Source organism: Camelina sativa, chromosome 19 (genome assembly GCF_000633955.1).
Source record: "Camelina sativa cultivar DH55 chromosome 19, Cs, whole genome shotgun sequence".
In the NCBI taxonomy this organism is placed as follows: Eukaryota; Viridiplantae; Streptophyta; class Magnoliopsida; order Brassicales; family Brassicaceae; genus Camelina; species Camelina sativa.
Genome location: NC_025703.1, coordinates 25,015,918 through 25,034,786, shown reverse-complemented (window position 1 = coordinate 25,034,786; position 18,869 = coordinate 25,015,918). Strand labels below are relative to the sequence as shown.

At 37.4% G+C, this 18,869-nt stretch overlaps 3 protein-coding genes across 5 annotated transcripts in view; 1 reads left to right on the top strand and 2 right to left on the bottom strand.

Moving 5' to 3' along the window:
• On the bottom strand, window positions 4,209-6,823 carry LOC104767128 (G-type lectin S-receptor-like serine/threonine-protein kinase At2g19130). The gene has a single exon (XM_010491159.2). It carries the CDS (start codon window positions 6,750-6,752, stop codon window positions 4,257-4,259), a length of 2,496 nt encoding a protein of 831 aa, XP_010489461.1. The 5' UTR covers window positions 6,753-6,823; the 3' UTR covers window positions 4,209-4,256.
• Window positions 8,140-13,954, top strand: LOC104767127 (probable helicase MAGATAMA 3). Of its 3 annotated transcripts, none has more exons than XM_019241035.1 (8): window positions 8,140-8,377; window positions 8,530-9,258; window positions 9,989-10,168; window positions 10,521-10,616; window positions 10,703-10,826; window positions 10,976-11,108; window positions 11,194-12,957; window positions 13,037-13,122. In XM_019241035.1, the coding sequence occupies exons 2-8, from the start codon at window positions 8,553-8,555 to the stop codon at window positions 13,040-13,042; spliced, it is 3,009 nt and encodes a 1,002-aa protein (XP_019096580.1). In that variant the 5' UTR covers window positions 8,140-8,377; window positions 8,530-8,552; the 3' UTR covers window positions 13,043-13,122. The 3 variants fall into 3 exon arrangements, with proteins under 3 accessions (XP_019096580.1, XP_010489460.1, XP_010489459.1); XM_010491158.2 differs by having other exon boundaries at window positions 8,143-8,377; window positions 10,709-10,826; window positions 13,047-13,954; XM_010491157.2 differs by having other exon boundaries at window positions 8,143-8,377; window positions 13,047-13,954.
• LOC104767126 (putative cadmium/zinc-transporting ATPase HMA4) overlaps window positions 14,126-18,869 on the bottom strand; it is a 13,055-nt gene continuing 8,311 nt past the window's right edge. Inside the window, exons 4-10 of the mRNA XM_010491155.2 lie at window positions 18,239-18,336; window positions 17,866-18,121; window positions 17,648-17,785; window positions 17,235-17,562; window positions 16,934-17,136; window positions 16,648-16,850; window positions 14,126-16,568 (exon numbers count right to left, since the gene is read on the bottom strand). Of these exons, the coding sequence (XP_010489457.1) occupies window positions 14,334-16,568; window positions 16,648-16,850; window positions 16,934-17,136; window positions 17,235-17,562; window positions 17,648-17,785; window positions 17,866-18,121; window positions 18,239-18,336 (3,461 nt within the window). The 3' untranslated portion in view covers window positions 14,126-14,333. The remainder of the gene's footprint in view (window positions 16,569-16,647; window positions 16,851-16,933; window positions 17,137-17,234; window positions 17,563-17,647; window positions 17,786-17,865; window positions 18,122-18,238; window positions 18,337-18,869) is intronic.

Here is an 18,869-nt window from a genome sequence, read left to right as displayed (position 1 = left end):
TCGTATCTGTTTCAAAAACATAGGTCAATAATCACATCTTATCTTTTAGTTATAGAAATTGATTCATAGCTGTACAAACTTCCAGATTTAGTGTCTTACATCTTAAAGCTGGAGCCGATTTGTTGAAGATAGTTTTACGGTGCAGTTCCATAGTTTATTTAGACATCAACATATTAAAAAAAAACAAAACTTTCTTGTTACTATGGAAAATACAATTACGACACAAATATCTTTCTTGTTTAAGTTGTTCATTCTATTAGGGAGGAGACAAGTTGGACCACAACCCAACTAATAGCTACTGGAAATAATAAAATGATAAGTTAATTATTTGTTTGGTTTGACCAAAAAAAAATATATATATATTTGTTTGGTTAAGTCTCAAGGTAAATATTTATTACATTCTTTACAAATATATAAAGTTATACTATTCTAAAATATCCAAGTTAAAATATTTTAAATATATATGTTATTGAATATAATTATGCATTTCAACTAAAGGAATAGATGCAACCAAATATAAACATTCAAATTTTGCACATATTTAGTACATGTTCCTACTCATCAAATTGATTTTCTTTACTTTATTAATTTGTGTTCTTTTAATATATATTTTTAATATAAACAGGAACTTTAGGACTACCGAAAAATGCTTTGTAGATTACTGGTTCTTCCCAACCCTCAAAACAAAGTAAAGTTGCAATCATCAGATGCCTCTCAAAGCCTCCTCCAAAGTAGGATATCTAAACACATCCTTGATGCCAAATAACATTTCACCATCTATAAGAGGTCTACCCCCATTGCAGTTAAATTATTCTACATTCATCTCCATCTGGTAAATGCTTTAACACTGAAGACCTGTGATCTAACAAAACTTGTAGTCCGCCGTCATTATCTCCCAAATCGAAAGCTTCATTATCATCTGAAAATTCTGGATCATCCGGTTGCGGCTATGTTGGTGTTGGTACATGGATAACTGTTGGTGTTGGTGTTGGTACATGGATAACAGAATTCTGTCTATGGTTCCGGTTCTTTGACGATCGTGGCCTCTTCGGCATACCAGTGGCTTGGTGGTTAAAGCCCTTATCTTCCCAATATAATGGTGTAATACGGTTTCTCTAGTTAACTGTTATGATTTTCAACACAACCTGGAACAAATAAAAAAACAAAGATTACTGTAATCATTAATTTGTCATTTAGATTATCAAGTATACTTCAGTTTTGTGTGAAAACTTTTACTAGAATGGACTAGCGCTCTAGGATTCGTTGGTCAACATCATTACCTATTGGCGCCACAATGAACTGGTTTTGCTCTATTGGATTGATCTGTGGAAAAACAATAAGCATTGAGCTTTAGTCACATGTGAGTGTATTGATTAGGCTATTTGGCCAATTAGCCCTCAAACTTTACACAAATTTACTTTTATCAAATAAAATAAATAATTATACAATAGAAGAAAAATTTGAGATTTTCTTGCTATGTTACTACAACAACTAATATCACTATCTTAACTTATACATCTTATTATATAAAGTTAGGTTTTGAAAGTTAGCAATTACCATGATTTTGACACGTGTCGAGTTATTAATCTGAGATTTTGACATGTGTAAAAGTTAATATATAGTAGGGGATTTAAGATTACGACAAAAAACATTGTTTTAAACAATATTAATAATATAAAAAGATAATTGTCAAAATATTACAAAAATAAGCAGTTTTTTAAGATAATTATAAAGAGATTATATATATATAATTCATAAATTTCAAAATTATAATATTATTTACTTATTTTAATTTTAAATTATTAATTCTACAAAAAAATAGAAAAAGTAAATTATTTATTCTAAAAAATATAAATACTCACTTCTATATAAACATAGATCGTCTCATATTTTTCATCTAACAAAATAATTTAGTCAAAAATATTTCTTTTAACTTTGCTCTATTGGTGAAAATGTTTTAATGGGAAGACAAATTTTTCTACTTTCTCCTTTTTTAGTTTGGAATAGGTAAGATTAGTATGTTGACCAAAAAAAAGGAAGATTAATATATGCATTTTTTTTTTCTAATATTGTGTTTTAAAATTTATCGTAGTAGTTTTAGACTTTTTATTTAATTTATATTTTCATCTTTGAATTATTTGAGATTCATATATTACCACTGTGCTTATAATTTTCTATTATTTCTATAATTATGTCAAATTAATTTTCTTCTAACTTTTCAACCTTGATTGGTTGGTCATAGACCTTTTTTTTGTGCAAACATAATTGTTACCATTCGTTCAATCCCAAAAGAAGATAAAGATGAGAAGATCATCAACCTAATGGTTGGATAAAATAAGCTAATCAAACACAAGCTTACAACAAACATAGATAGATAAATTGGAAAAACATAAGTCGTTTGTTGATATATCCATAGGAGCTCGGAGACAGAGGATACATCATGGTGTGTCAAAGAAAATTCCACAAATACATTGAAAAAATTAACATTAGTTAATATCAAAAGATTCTATGACGTTGGAAAAGGATCTTTAGTTTCATTGGTTGCTGGAGTAAGCCACTTTGAGATAGCTAAAAGACGTGAACATGTTCTGTCCACACAGGAGGAGGGCAGAGCCAAGGTTCTCTATATAGTGGAGGGGGTTGGATGCAAGGTATCCCCCAAAGAGAGAAAGGTGAGGGAGGTTGGACGCAAGGTTATCTCCCTAAGAGAGGAAGGCGCAGAACCAAGGTTATCTCCATGGTGGAAGAGGTTGGATGCAAGGTTCTCTCCATAAGGGAAGAGAGCATAACTGAGGTTCTCTCCATGGTTGGTCACACACTATTGCGTTGTAATTTATTTTTTATTCGAAATATTTTTTGAGCCAACAATTTTAGTGATTAAAGAAACTATGCAAAAGTGGATGTTTTGTAGTTTTTAAATGGTTTTTAGTTTTTAGTTTTTGGCTTTTAGTTTTTGGTTTTTTGAGTTTTTGACTTTTGGTATAGATTTTAGTTTTTGCAAAAACTTGAATGGTTACTTGGATTAGTTTTTGGTTTTTATGTATACTTATTTTTTAAAAAAGGTTTTATTGAATTTATTATAGTTTTTATATTAGGACAAAACAAAAAAAAAGAAAAAAAAGAAAAGAAAAAGTTACGTAATATTTCCTAAAACCCCACAAAATGTATGCTCCTACTGGTCACCATTAGAAAAACAAAAAAGAAAAAGGAATAAAAAGAACAATGTAGAATGAAATAAATAGTTTTTGAGAAATGAAAAGAAAATCTGAAGAAAATGAACAAAATAGTAAATGGTAACCAAACATTAAAAAATGTCTTTTAAAATATATGAAATATTAAATAAATCAAATTTCAATGATAATACTAATATTATTTTAATATATATATAAGAAATTTTACATTTGATTTTAAAATAAAATTTGTAAATTAAATTTTAGATATATCATAGTAAATATTAATAATTAATATTAACATACAATAAAATTTTAAGAGTAATTTAAATTTGTTTTACTATTCCAACAGTTTTCAAATAGAGTCTTAAGATTAGTTTAACATAAATTCCTATCAAAAATATTTTTTCTGTCAATAACTGATACATTGTGAAAATATGAAAGTTTTAATATTACAAAATTGAAATTTTATTAATAAACATATATTTTTATTTATTTTTAAATACAAAACGAAATTTTAATATTTGTTTTTTTCTGGTTCCATTTATTCCTCATCAATTTTGGAGAGGAACATTTTTGTTCTATTGTTCCTTATGTTTTGAAGAATGTAGGGGGAAAATATTACTTTCAAATGGTAAAAAAATTGTAGAATAGAAAGGAATGTGATATTCCTCATCATTCTTTTTCTAAATTTTGGTCACCAGATTTTTTTATTCTATGAAGAAATTGGTAAAATCCAGCAAAATCTGGTTTCCCTAATATTTAGGAAATCTATTTTTCAAAAAATCATGAATGGCTGAAAAAATGGATTTTGCATAATCAAAACTCAAAAGCCAAAATCTGATGCCATCCAAAACTATAATAGTTGGTTTAATTTGTTCAGACATATTTTCTAGATGGTAGTAAATAATATATTTGTAACATACAATATATTTAGGTGTAAAAAATACATTTTTACCGGTAACATACATAAAAAAATTATATACAAATAAAATTCAGTGTATTATAGCAAATTTTTTTTATAAATAATGTATAATAAATTTTAATATATATTTTTATTAAATTTATTTTATTTTACATTATTAGCTAAGCGGAAGAGTTCTCGTTGGTCGTTTTCTTGGAAGAAGTAGAAGAAGACGAATGGCTGTGTTTCTGTGAAGAATTATGGCTTGAAGAAGATGATGACTCGGTAAAGAAGACCACAGCTTCATCTGTATCGACTAAAGCTTGAATTGATCTTGGGAAAGGCGGCACATTCACTTCCAAGACACCTTCAAGAATCTGAACAACTTGACTCATCGATGGCCTATGACTCTCTTCGTCTTGTATGCACCAACACGCCACTCTACAAGCTCTCGTGAGCTCCTCTATATCCACGACATCATGACCCTCTAGTCTAGGGTCAAGCAGCGACCTGATGTCTCCATCTTTGGTAAGTATAGTCGCTGCCCAACTCGGAAAGAATCTCACATTCTCGTTCTCTGATTGCTCCGTGTTTCTTCTCCCGGAAACAAGCTCGAATAGCATCATCCCGTAGCTGTAAACATCGGCTTTAGCTGTTATCGCAACCCCCGAGATCCATTCTGGTGCAAGATAGCCTCTTGTGCCTCTCATTGTCGTCAAAACCCTGCTAAAATCTCGTCCCACGAGTTTAGCCAAACCGAAGTCAGCAACTTTGGGACAAAACTGTGAGTCTAACAAAATGTTTTCTGGTTTTATATCGCAGTGAATGATACAGTCTCTACATTCATCGTGTAGATAAGCTAACCCTCTAGCTGTCCCTAACGCGATTTGGAACCGTAGTTTCCACCCGAGGACGATCTTTTCTTCAACTTGTTGATTAAAGAAGAGATGAGAATCCAAAGAACCGTTAGGCATGTAATCATAAACCAGCAGTTTCTTGTTTCCTTCGGAGCAAAACCCACGAAGCCTCACTAGATTAACGTGTTGGATTGTTCCTATTGTCACTACTTCCGTCCTAAACTGCTTCTCCCCTTGGCTAATACTCTCAAGCCTCTTCACAGCTACGTCACTAGAATCCGGTAAAGCACCTTTGAACACCGAACCAAAACCTCCTCCTCCTAACTTGTCTGAGAAATTCTTGGTCGCATTCTGTAGTTCTCTATAGCTAAACGCAGCCAATGTACCATCACCCTTCTCTCCTCTCATTCTCTTCCTTCTACGGTACCTTAAGACTAAGATTACCACCAACAGAACCAGGACTACTACTCCTAACGCGCCAATAACCGCGCCAAATATAATCGCTTTGTTACTCTTACTGGAAGAACCATTAGGAATATCAGAAGGAGCCAGCCTAAGATAAAACGTATTCCCCTGATCACTGTTATCTTCTTCGAGTTGCTGAAGATTGAAGACATCTTTAGCCCAAATCAAGCATTGGTTCGAGCCTTCATCATGTGCATAAGCCTTACAAGAACAATCCCTTTGGCAAGTAGAGGCACAAATACTAAGACTTGTTTGCGTCAATACCTTTGAATGATTAGCTACTTTCATATTTCGAATGGGAAAAAACTGGTTGACGTCTCCAGGAGAGCATTGTAACGCAGTATTTCTAACGCAGCCTGCAGAGTAATCCTCCAAGTCCCAATCTTTCTGAGACTGGGGCCTAAACCCTTGAGGGCATCGGCAAAAAGGCTCAGCCTTCTCGGTGCAAATCCCAAAGGAGCCACAATATTTGTAGACTTGACATTGTTGCCGAGGCTGAGACCAGAACAAGTTCCATTCTTTGTTTGCGTCTAACCAAGAGAACTGTTTGATCTGTCCAGACACGTCCATGACGAAACGGGACACGTTCATGTGGTTATAGATGGAGTAAGTGAAGTATGATTCCGTGGAGTTGGAGACAAAACTGAAGTTGTAGATGTAATTGAGTCTCATTTCGGGGACCCAATCAAAGATCCTGCTCTGAGGGTTCCAAGGACCACTTGACCAGTACTCATTCGTTCCGTTCCAAAGGATTTTGTAAGCATTGGACTCGTCTAGCTCGAGAGAGAACAAACCTGGTGATGGATCTTCAGAACTCTTCCATGAGGTGAGTCGTTGGCTCTTCCCGGTTCGTTTGTCCAACCGGATCTTCACTCCAGGGAGCCACGTGTTACCCGGGTGATCGAAGCTTTCCCACAACACGTTGGCTGATGAGTCGTTGCCTCCGCTTCTGAGAACAAGATTGCCGTTGTCGAGCAAAACCGCTTCGAGGGGAGAAACAGAGGAAGAGGTGGAGTTGAGACCCGTGGACCAAACCGGAGTCTGGTTATTACCGTCGAGTAGGATCAAGTTTCCGTCGGAGATTTTGAGAATAGATGAGAACTTGTCGGAGACTGGTTTGTCTCGATTGGCTACCCAGAGGATGGTTTGAGAGAGTTGCTTATACCACATACCTATGTAGAAGTTTGACGAAGCACCTGGTTTAAAGAAACCCATTTCGAAAGTTCCACCGGAGGAGATAATCGTCTGGTCGCCGGAGAGATTAAAGTTGCCGGAGATTGTGTCGACGGCGGAAGATCCATGGATGAAGAAGCAGAGGAAGAAGAAAGAAGAGAGGGTCAAGAAGAACGAAACCATGAAGAAAAAAAAAGCTTAGAGGAAAGAGAGAGAGAGATGGAGAGAGAGCATATGATTTATGAAGAGAGTCTCTCTGCTTTTTTAGAAAGCTAGACAAATATTTAAAGACTCCGTGAATGTTTGGTTTGTCATTGGCGAATTAGAATGAACAAAACAGAAGAGTCTTGTGTGGTTGGTTTGTTTGTTTATTGGGGAAAAGTCAAACAAGTTACAAAATAACATAATGTGAGTCTTCGCTTGACCTCGTCAAAAACTCTAATAAACATTATATTTTTGCCGTCTTTTGGACGTTGTGTTGTGTTGTGTTGTTGTGAATAAATGCGTAGTTTGCATTCAAACAAAAACGAACCACCCAAAATCGCACTATGATTGAAAAGTCTCTGACGTCTTGACTAGTTTCTTGTCTGGTAGATGATAATGAGTATACTTTTATACAATCGGAAATAAGTAACCGAAAACATTTGTAATAGGTCCAAACCTACCAANTTATGAAGAGAGTCTCTCTGCTTTCTAGAAAGCTAGACAAAGATTTAAAGACTCCGTGAATGTTTGGTTTGTCAATGGCGAATTTGAATGACCAAAACAGAAGAGATATATGTGTGGTTGGTTTGTTTATTGGGGAAAAGTCAAACAAGTTACAAAATACATAATGTGAGTCTTCTCTTGACCTCGTCAAAAACTCTATTAAACATTAGTATATTTTTGCCGTCTTTTGGACGTTGTGTTGTGACGAACCACCCAAAATCGCACTATGATTTTTCTTGTCTGATAGATGATAATGATTATACTTATACAATCGGAAATAAAAGTAACCGAAAAACATTTGTTATAGGTCCAAACCTACCAACTTGATTAGTAGTGATAAAATTTTTTGGATCAGTGGTTTTGAAAGAGACAGACACCTTCAATGTGGATCAAAATTTGATCTGTTCTCATAATTCGAAATCATAATTCTAAGAAGAATTTTATGGTCTATACAGAAAACGAACATGACCTTTGAGTGATTAGGACAAAATACCTTTTAAACTGTATAGAAATGTTAAGTTATCGTTCCAATGAAATGATACTCAAGATTCAAGATTCAAGATTCAAGATTCAAGATTAACCAAAAAACAAATATATTTGTTCTGCGAGATAGAAAAACAAAACTACATACAGTATTTTTTTATTTTAAAACCCTTGAATACCTAAAATTATATTTGACAAAAAGAATCTGAAAATACGAATTATGAAAAAGTAACTCTATGCTTCTCTCTATCTAGATCAGAAGGATTCATAAGCTAAACTCGCTCCTAGTACCGTCAGATTATATACTAATCCCTTAATCTAACGGTCCTAAATCCAGTCTCACACAAAGTATTGTAGTCACTAAACCATCAGATTACTCTCCCCACCGAGAGAGCTAAACACAGAGAGAAGCAAATTATAAAACCTCTGATCTCCGTCGCCGGCGATATCGGAAAACACGTTGAAGTTTTAGTATCATTGAACCGTATACCCCCATAAGTACAATCTCTGCGTAAGAGGAGAGAGAGATTAGGTTTTTTGCTCACGTAAGGCATCTCTATTAGACGATTTTAAAACCCTAACTAGACTATTCGCCGTCGCCGTCGACTCTGTCACTGGTTCGTTTGCTCAATCTTGATCTTCTCTTTGATGAATGAACGCGTGGTTGCTCAATTTATAATCATCTCTTTTATAGTTTGCAACTTTGATTGATCACTATGCTTTAGTTCTAATTTGGGGTTTTAACCTTTCTCTGCATAAACTTGTGTAGTAAGAGAAGAAGAAGAAGAATTGATGGAGTCTGATCCTTTTGCCAAGAACAAGGGTTTATTTCCGCAAGACCAGGGGATGATAGAACCTGGTGGTGGTGAAGGCAGTGGTAGAGATGATCTACAGGAACAAGGTTTGGCGGTGAATCAGAGAGAGGTTAAAGGAGTTGAAGCAAGTCATGCTATTAAGTGTGCAAATACCACTGTGAAGAGAAAGATGGATCAACATAAAGAGGCAATGTTGGGAAAGAAACGCAATAGGCAGACCATGTTTCTTAATCTTGAAGATGTTAAACAAGCAAGTACTATTTCGACACCAACTCCTAGGAGACAGAACTTTCCACAGCCTGTAGTTACACGCTCCCTTGAAGCCAATCCACCTACTGAGCATGGAGGAGAACTTCAAAGCCATGGTATACATCCAGAATCTGCTGAACATAAGTTTGAAAGTAATGGTGAATCAAATTCGAGTTTACATGGTAAACCTGGGAGGCTCAACGGGGATGATGGACCTTCTACTGAAGGGATGGGAACATCTGTGTCAAGACAGGCTTCTTGGAAGCAGGCTACTAATTTACGGCAGCCTAGGAGCGGTCATTCATCTAGTAGAAAAGTCTCTTACAGCCAAAGATCTTTCACGAAGCCAGCCACAACTAGTACCCAATATCAGGACACATCAGTGGAGCGTCTTATACGAGAGGTGACCAACGAAAATTTCTGGCGTCACCCTGGTATGTTAAATATTACATTGCTACCTATGGAACGTGTTCTTGAATATGTCTTACTTCCCTAGAAGTAATTGAATCTTGATTTATGGTAGAAACTTTTATGTGAGTAAAATTTATTGCTTCTGAAGCCATTTCCCTATGGCTCTTAAAAATGTACTGCTTCTGAAATCATGAATGGAGAATCAAATAAGCCAAAAGATATGGAATCTGGAACAAACTATGGTACTGTTAAAGTAGATTGAAGAATTCTAGTGACTTAAGTGATCTGACTTGTTCTTGTTTTATTTCGTGCTTCTCTCTAGTGAGAAAGATCTCATATAGATTTTGATAGAAATTTTAATTCTTTTGTGGCAGATACATCCCTATCTATACCCACTTGTTATTGTTGCCTTCATATTAAGGCACTGAACTTAAAGTCTAGCTTTGTAACTAGACCTGGTTCATGGTCGCTGGAAATTGTTTATCAGGCTGGCACTTAGGTCGAAACTATATTGGGATAAAAATTCTCCTCAGCTGAGAAGATGCTATATCTAAAAGTTGAATACGGAATACTGAATATATTAGTGAGAAGTGAATACTGAATACTAGTTCGCTTTTTGATTTATATGTCCTCCATCTTTTTCTAGACTTTATAGTGGAGATGTTTGCTGGTTTCTTACAAACAAAATTTTTCAGCTCATTGTGTATTCGTTCGCGCATTTAAATATGTTGCATAATATTTCTTGTCTATTAGAGGTTACCGAACTCCGAAGTGTACCTGAGCGGTTTGAATCTATGGAGGAGTATGTCAGAGTCTTTGAACCCTTACTTTTTGAGGAATGCCGGGCACAACTTTACAGTACATGGGAAGAACTGGCTGAGGCAAATGCATATGTGAAAGTTCGAATAAAATCCATCGAAAGAAGAGAGAGAGGTAACTTTCCCTAGATCATGTTCACTTGTGTAAGCATGCATAATGAGACATTTTTTTCATAATTAGACATATTGGACTTTATTTCTTCTCCTTGTTTCAGAAAGTTTTCATGTAAGCACCCAGATTATCTAGAAAAATGATTTTGTCCTTGATTCACTATATTATAACAAGAGTGTTTGCCCTTGATTTTGCCTGTTTATTATGTTCTCTAGTAGGTTTGAGTTGTGGAGACTGCTTTTTTATTTCTTTGGATTAACAACCTTATTCATATCCTTTTATGTCTGCCTGTCTGGGAAACACTGTCAAGCATCTGTTAAGTTACTTGACTGCTAGTCTTTGTTTATGTGTATAGGGTGGTATGATGTAATACTTGTCTCTTTAAACGGCTGTAAATGGGCTTTCAAGGAGGGAGATGTTGCAGTTCTTTCAACTCCACTGTCTGAATCAGGTATGTTTGGATATGTTGATGTCTGATTGCTTCTGTATTGCTAGCTTCTGTGCATTTTGTATCATATTTCTTTTCTTTATGCTAAGATGAAGACCATGAGGATGCTGGACGTGTAGCTGGTACAGTTAGGAGACATATACCAGTTGATACCCGTGATCCTCTTGGAGCTACTCTTCATTTCTATGTTGGAGATTCTAGTGGGACTGGCAGGTAGGTACATATGTTCTATGTTTATTCTGTTAATACTCTATCTGAGTTTCTATCCTTCTATTTTTCATGAACTATCAGAGAGTGAAAGAATATTTATACAGTCTATCATCTCTTGTCCATGTATATGCATGGAAATTTTATTTTTACAGCAAGATTGATGATAGTCATATTTTACGGAAGCTTAAACCTAAGGATATCTGGCATCTAACAGTGCTTGGTTCACTTGCAACCACACAGAGGGAATATGTTGCACTTCATGCGTTTTCTCGACTTAACCCACAGGTTATTGTTTGTTTTATTCTCAAACAGATCTCCTATAGATGCTTTAAAATATGCTGATGTTGGTGAAACTTAAAATATTTGTTAGATGCAAAATGCCATCCTCAATCCTAGGCCGGAGCAGTTTCCTAGTTACGAGGAACAAACCCCTGGAATGCCTGATTGTTTCACTACTAGCTTTGTAGACCATTTACATAGAAGCTTTAATGCTCCACAGCTCGCTGCAATCCACTGGGCGGGTATGCATACTGCAGCTGGTACTAGTAGTGGGGGAAAGAAGCAAGAACTATGGCCATTTACTCTTGTTCAGGGCCCTCCAGGAACAGGCAAGACACACACTGTTTGGGGAATGTTGAATGTCATCCATTTGGTTCAGTATCAACACTATTACACTTCGTTGCTGAAGAAATTAGCACCTGAGACCTATAATCAAGCAAACGAGTGCAATTCAGATAATATTTTGTCAGGCTCTATTGATGAAGTCCTACAAAACATGGACCAGAATCTGTTCCGCACCCTGCCCAAACTCTGTGCTAAACCGAGGATGCTCGTTTGTGCTCCTTCGAATGCTGCAACTGATGAACTTCTTTCACGTGTTCTTGACCGTGGCTTCATTGATGGGGAGATGAGGGTATATCGCCCTGATGTTGCTCGAGTCGGTGTTGATTCTCAATCGCGAGCTGCCCAAGCAGTTTCTGTGGAGCGAAGAAGTGATCAACTATTAGCTATATCTCGTGACGAGATTCTACGACACATGCATAACCTTAGACTACAAGAAACTCATATTTCTCGAGATATAGCTGGGCTTAAAAGGGAACTTAATGCTGCAGCCTTTGCCACACGTTCTCAGGGATCTGTAGGAGTTGACCCTGAAGTTCTTATTTCAAGAGACCAAAAAAGAGATGCTTTGTTACAGCACCTTGCTGCTGTGGTTGAAGCCAGAGATAAAGTGCTTGTTGAAATGTCTCGCCTTCTTATTGTGGAGGGAAAGTTTCGTGCTGGTATAAATTTTAATCTTGAAGAAGCTCGAGCTAGTCTTGAGGCAAGTTTTGCAGACGAGGCTGAAATAGTTTTTACCACCGTATCAAGTAGTGGTCGTAAATTGTTTTCTCGTCTTACACATGGTTTTGATATGGTTGTCATTGACGAAGCTGCCCAAGCTAGTGAGGTTGGAGTTCTTCCTCCTCTTGCTCTTGGTGCTGCGCGATGTGTACTTGTCGGTGATCCTCAGCAGCTACCTGCAACAGTGATTAGCAAGGCTGCAGGAACTCTTTTATATAGTAGAAGTCTCTTTGAAAGGTTTCAGCTAGCAGGTTGTCCGACTTTGTTGTTAAATGTTCAATACAGAATGCATCCTGAAATTCGAGATTTTCCTTCAAGGTACTTCTACCAAGGACGCCTCAAAGACAGTGAAAGTATATCCAGTGCTCCTGATGAGATTTACTATAAAGATCCTATTCTTAGGCCTTACCTTTTCTTCAATATCAGCCATGGACGAGAGTCCCATAGAGGTGGATCTGTATCTTACGAGAATGTTGATGAGGCTCGATTCTGTGTTGGGTTGTACATGCATCTTCAGAAAAATCTAAAGTCGTTGAGTGCGGGTAAAGTATCTGTGGGGGTAATAACCCCGTACAAACTGCAGCTGAAATGCCTGAAGCATGAGTTTGGCAATGCTTTAGGACAAGATGAACTGAAAGAGATTTATATTAATACAGTAGACGCGTTTCAGGGTCAAGAACGTGATGTCATAATTATGTCGTGTGTGCGTGCTTCGGGTCACGGGGTTGGCTTTGTTTCAGATATCCGGCGGATGAACGTTGCTCTTACCCGTGCGAGAAGAGCTCTGTGGGTATGGTTTCTCTCTCTCTCTCTCTCTCTGCAAGCACAAAATTTGTTTGATATGTTATGTTTTTTTTTAATGACTATAGTCTTGAATAGGTGATGGGAAATGCCTCTGCTCTGATGAAGTCTGAGGACTGGGGAGCGTTGATCACTGACGCGAGAGCCAGGAACTGTTTTATGGAAATGGACTCTCTTCCGCAGGATTTTCCAATTCCTCAAGCACCTAGTTATAATCCCAAGGCAACTAGTGCAAGAGATTTCAGATCAGGTGGACCAAGAATCGAATCTTTTGATATGCAAACTGAATCCAGGTCAGGGACAGCACCACCAGAAAATGATGAGAAGTTGAAGACATCGACATTTGCAAAAAGTGATCATTTTCAAAGGGACAAATCACTGGATGATGATTTTGATATGTCTGGGGATAAGTATAGGAATTCCTGGCAGCATGGGAATCAGAGGAAGCAAAATTTTGGACAGGCTTTGGCGAGAAGAGACTAGTTATCCTCAAATTACATTTGATTTGATATCTGGAGGAGGTAGACATGAAGTCTGCTACAGGGTAACAATATTACGTCGAAGCTGCACCCTTCAGACGTCCAGATCATAGGCCTTCACAGTGAATTTACGTTGAAGCTGCATTTGTGTCTCAATAACTATATGGAACTTGTTGATAATTACCCTCGGTTTGAAGACTCTATCAAGAGGGTTTTGGATTTTGATTGTGGCTTGGGTCAGCAGAACTACAAAAGACTGTAGCTATGAGTTTTGGTTAATGGTAGCTTAGCTTCTCTCAACCAGGTTTTTTTTTTGTCATGAAGGAGAAGAAGATGATGATTAGAAATGTAGTGGAGAGAGCATAGATGAACAGTTCATATACCCACACAGGGCACTGTATATATAATCCCACTATCTTTTAGTATTTCTATCTCCTTTATTATAAAACACAGTTCCTTTGTTTTTTATGTGTTATCATCGATCAATGAAGAATCATATTCTTGTAACATTCTCCTTCACTTTCGCAGATTCATTAAGTCATAGCTTACTCTGGTTTCTAAATTCTACTACACCGGCTACTTGGAAAACAAAAGGAAAGACTTATGAAAGGTAACACTCACTTTACTCTGAGATCTGTTTCAACTGCTTGTCTGCTTGTTTTTTTTTAAGACTCTTAAGATCAAAATTTAAATCCGTTTAGCAACATTATCTGCATCTTCAAGAAAAGAGAGTATAGAACTTTAGGATTTTACATAAATAAGGGACACAAGGACCGGCATTGTCTTAATAAATATACAGTTGCTTAATCTATACTACTGTATTTGCTGGAACAAATATATATAAAAGTTGGATGCGTGAGTTTAAGCTATTCAATCATAGTCTCCGTCAAACACTCACATGGTGATGGTGGTGGTGGTGGTGGTGGCGGTGATGATGGTGGCGGTGGCCGCAAAACTCCTTTGCATAACTCCTGCAACAGTTTTTACTACTGTGACGCATCTCTCTTTCCCTACATTTTGATGCGCAAGCCTCCGGAGTCTTCACTTTGCAACAGGTCTCTACCTTGATGGCTCTGTTTGAGCTCTCGCAACGCTCAACCTTCTTCACTTGCAAGTTAGATAACACCAGATCAGTAGGACTTGTGCAACAGCTTTGACTAGATACTTTCTCTATCTCTCGCTCGCTGCAACAGGTTTGGCTAGAGACTTTCACTGTTCTACAGCCTCCGGATTGAGCACTCTCCACATTGACCAAATTAGAAGACCCTTCTTGTGTCAAACCAGTTCCGCAACAATGTGATTGCAGTGATTTGCAATCACCACCACCTTCAGTTTCCAAGCCCGCAACCACCAAGGTAACAGGCTTCTCATGACAGATACTTGTCACTTCTTCTTTGTCCACACAACATCCCGAGGAACAATCCGTGCTTTCTGTCCCTTCCTCTGAAGCCAGAGTGATTTCCCCGGTTTGTTTTTCATCGCTGCAGCAAACAGATTTGCAGTGACCTTCATTCCTTATCTCCATACCACATTTCTCCTCCACTTCTCCTTCTGTGCTGCCACAACAAACCAACTTGGGATCACAGCATAAACCAGTTTCCCTGTCCAAACCTTCCTCCTTTACCAACACAGCATGCTTCTTACCATAAAAGCTTTGTGTCACTTCTTCTTTGTCCACACAACATCCCGAGGAACAATCCTGATTGTCTGTATCATCCTCAGAAGCCGGAGTTATTTCCCCGGTTTGTTTTTCATCACTGCAGCATCCAGACTTGCAGAGTGCTTCAATCTTTATCTCCATATCAGATTGTTCTCCCACTTCCCCTTCTGTCTTACCACAACAAACCAGCTTGAGATCACAACTAACTGCACTTTCCATGTCCAGAGCTGCCTTCTCATGGCAGGTTTGTTTCTCTGTCGCCTTGTTCTCGCAGCATCCTGAGCTACAATCCACAATTGTAACTTCAGCAGTTTGATTTTCACCATCGCAGCAGCCAGACTTGCAGTTTAATTTATCTTCAATCATCACTCTCTGTTCCCGGTAAGATGTGTCCTCACTTGAGAGCAACAGACATATTTCATTAACCTTCTCTTTTTTGTCACAACAGCTTGTTTTGCAGGTTTTACCATCGTTTGTCTGCAACTCTATTTCCAAAACAGTTAATTCCTTACCAAGAATCTCCTTTGGCACAATTTCCTCATTTTGCTTCTTCTTCTCGCAATGGCCAGACCTGCAGTCTCCAGCACTCTCCATTTCCTGTTTGGGTTTCTCAAAACAGCTCTTTGCCACTACTTCCTCCCCCTTCTCATTTCTGTTAGCACAACAACCTGAACCACCTTTCATTTTCAGGTCATGTTTGACATTTGTCGACTTCTTGCATGAACTCAATGAAGCCATATCACCCTCTGGTTTCCTAATTTTCTCACTGCAACAGCCATCTCTCACAACCTTTACATTGTCTTGCTTCTTATCGCCACAACAACCAGAGTGAAAATGGTCAGAACTGGTTTTATGACTTGGTTTCATCATCACCTTCTCTTGAGCTTTCTTGTCACCACAACATCCTGAGTTGCATTCACGATTCCCGCTCTTTGTCAACAAGCCTGCTTCTAAATCTACAACATCATCATCGCCTTCAAGCTTCCTACCATTCAACATAGATGTAGAAGCCCTGTAACACTTTTTGTTCCCAATCTTTTTCTTCTCTCGCAGCAACAACATACTATTGAAAATCACAAGGAGACAAGTCCCTACGTCAACAAGTACCGCTGCCCAAATCAAAGGATGACCAGCAAAGGCCAAAGCCAGTATTCCTGCTTTGAACGTGATTGAAAGAAACACGTTTTGAACAACTTTGCGTCGAGCTCTTCTTGCTAGCTTTATCGCTTGTGGTATCCTCCTTATGTCATTAGACATCAGAATAATATGACCAGTCTGAGTCGCTAGTGCAGAGCCAGAGATCCCCATGGAGATACCAATATCAGCAGTAGCTAAAGCTGGTGCATCATTCACACCGTCCCCTACCATTGCTGTTGGTCCTTCTTTCTTAAACTCTTGTACGATTTTGGATTTATCTTCTGGAAGAAGTTCTCCATGTACAACATCCAAAACATTCCCTAGCTGTTTCATAAAAACATTTCAAGGCTTTAAATAACCTCTTGGATTAAGAGAGTAATAAAATTCTATTTTTAAGTCTCACCTGTTCCTGAGCATGCATCGCCGAGGCTTGACTATCTCCCGTTAGCATTGCGGTTTTGATTCCCATAAATTTCAGTTCTGTCATTGCTTGAGATACACCGGATCTACAAGCATCAGAAAGACTGAAAACTCCAGCTAGTCTTTTACCTACATAAACATATCCCACAGTCTTTCCACCTTTGGTATCAACTTCAATCTCTGGAACTGTCAAAGAAATAGAACAGTTAAGTGATCATACTATATAATACACAAAACCTCATTCCATTGAGTTTGTATAGCCAATGTACCTGTAGAACAACCAGCTCGAGAAGCAATCCTTTTGTTCCCAATGTAGATATCGTTGCCATCAATCTTCCCGTAGATACCTTCACCTGGAAAGTTATGGTAGTCCTCAACCTCTTCAGGCTTAGGCTCAACAGAAACAGATTTCGCATGGTCCACGATTGTTGCAGCCATTGGATGACTTGATTTGCTTTCAACACTTGATACCCTGAAACATTGTATAACAAACAAAAAAAAAACTCAGTCACAAGTTATCTCACCAAATTGGTTTTGGTCTGAACAAAAGTTTGTTTGTTTCTTTCTTACCAGTAAAGCAAGTTGCGCAGGGTTATATCTCTAGAGAGTGACTTGAAATCTATGACGATGAACTCTCCTCTGGTAATAGTCCCAGTTTTGTCAAAAGCAGCGATCTTGATCTTTGAGAGAGTGTCAAGATAATCAGCACTTTTGATCAGAAGCCCTGAAGTAGCCGCTTTAGTAAGTGCACAGAAGGTAGCAACTGGTGTAGAGAGTATAAGCCCACATGGACAAGCACTGACTAACACAACTAGCGCTAAGTGAAACCAATGGGTGAGGTTGTGAACCTTCATTATAATAGGGACAATTGCAAAGCAAGCTGATATTATGATGATTGCTGAAACAAAACAAGAATCACAGAGGTCTCAAATTAGCGAATCAAGAACATAAAGAAACCCGGAAAATAAAATGTTATTGCTTACCAGGAGTATAGTACTGAGAGCATTTGTCTATTAGTCTCTGAGATTTGGTTTTACTGCTCTGAGCTTCTTCTACTAGCTTAGCCATCTTCGCAACCACGCAATCACCAGCTAAAGAAGTTGTTTTCACCGTTACATACCCTGCAAAATCACATGGAGAAAGATCAAAAGAGTGAAAGATATCTCCAAAGGTTGAAGCTATTTTAAAGATGATTACTTACCATTTAGATTGATGGTTCCAGCCCAAACTATAGAATCTCTCTGTTTAGGCACAGGGAATGCTTCACCGGTTAAGGTCTTCTCGTCTACTTCACAGTTTCCATCCACCACAATTCCATCAATTGGTATGGTCTCACCGGCTTTAACTGCTACAACTGTGCTAACCTTAACCTCATCTACTTCAACTTCTTCTCCAGTCTCGGCTATTGTTGCCTTCTGAGGAGCTAGGCTCATTAAAGACTGCATTACCGAACTCGCCTGAAATTTTACACTTGCCATAATCAGTACTTAGCTTTAAATAAACCATTAAATTTGCAGCTTCAGATAATTTATAAAGAAGATGGCAAGAAATTTCAAAATTATTAGTTAACAAACCTTGTAGCTAGCTCTTGTTTCGAGCCAGTCAGCTATGGTGAATAAGAACACAACTGCTGCGGCCTCCATGAAATCTTGCATTGCAAGTGTTGCAATCACTGTGTTGATGAAATTGGACTATTATCAATTTAAACCGATAACAATCATAACCTCTCAGAGTACAATATTTGTTTTGATAAAATCTAAGAAAGCTTCAAGTAACTATATACATTTTCCAAACGAAATAAAATATTNTGGCAAAGACTCTAGTCGAGAAAGAGGTTATGCCGTTATAAGCAACAAACTCTTCTTTCGTCTTCTTTAAATTCTATTTTTCATATTCTTTGTAAAAGAGTGAGAGAACGAGAGAAGCTNTTTGTTAATCAGGTTTCCTAAACGGAAATTACAAATAATTTAACTCAGTTCCATAGTCAGCCAATGACGCAGGGTAAGTCTACTTTAAAAATACAGTTCCAAGTTTCTGAAATAATTTCTTCACTTGAGATTTGATGATCTTTATTCAATTATTTTATGCACTTTTGTTCTTTTCTCTGTTTAAAGCCTTAAAGATGCTTTTTCCATTTTGAGTTGTAGAAAAGCCAATCAAAACCTACTAAAGGTATTTCCTTCTATAGCACGTAACTGCAATATA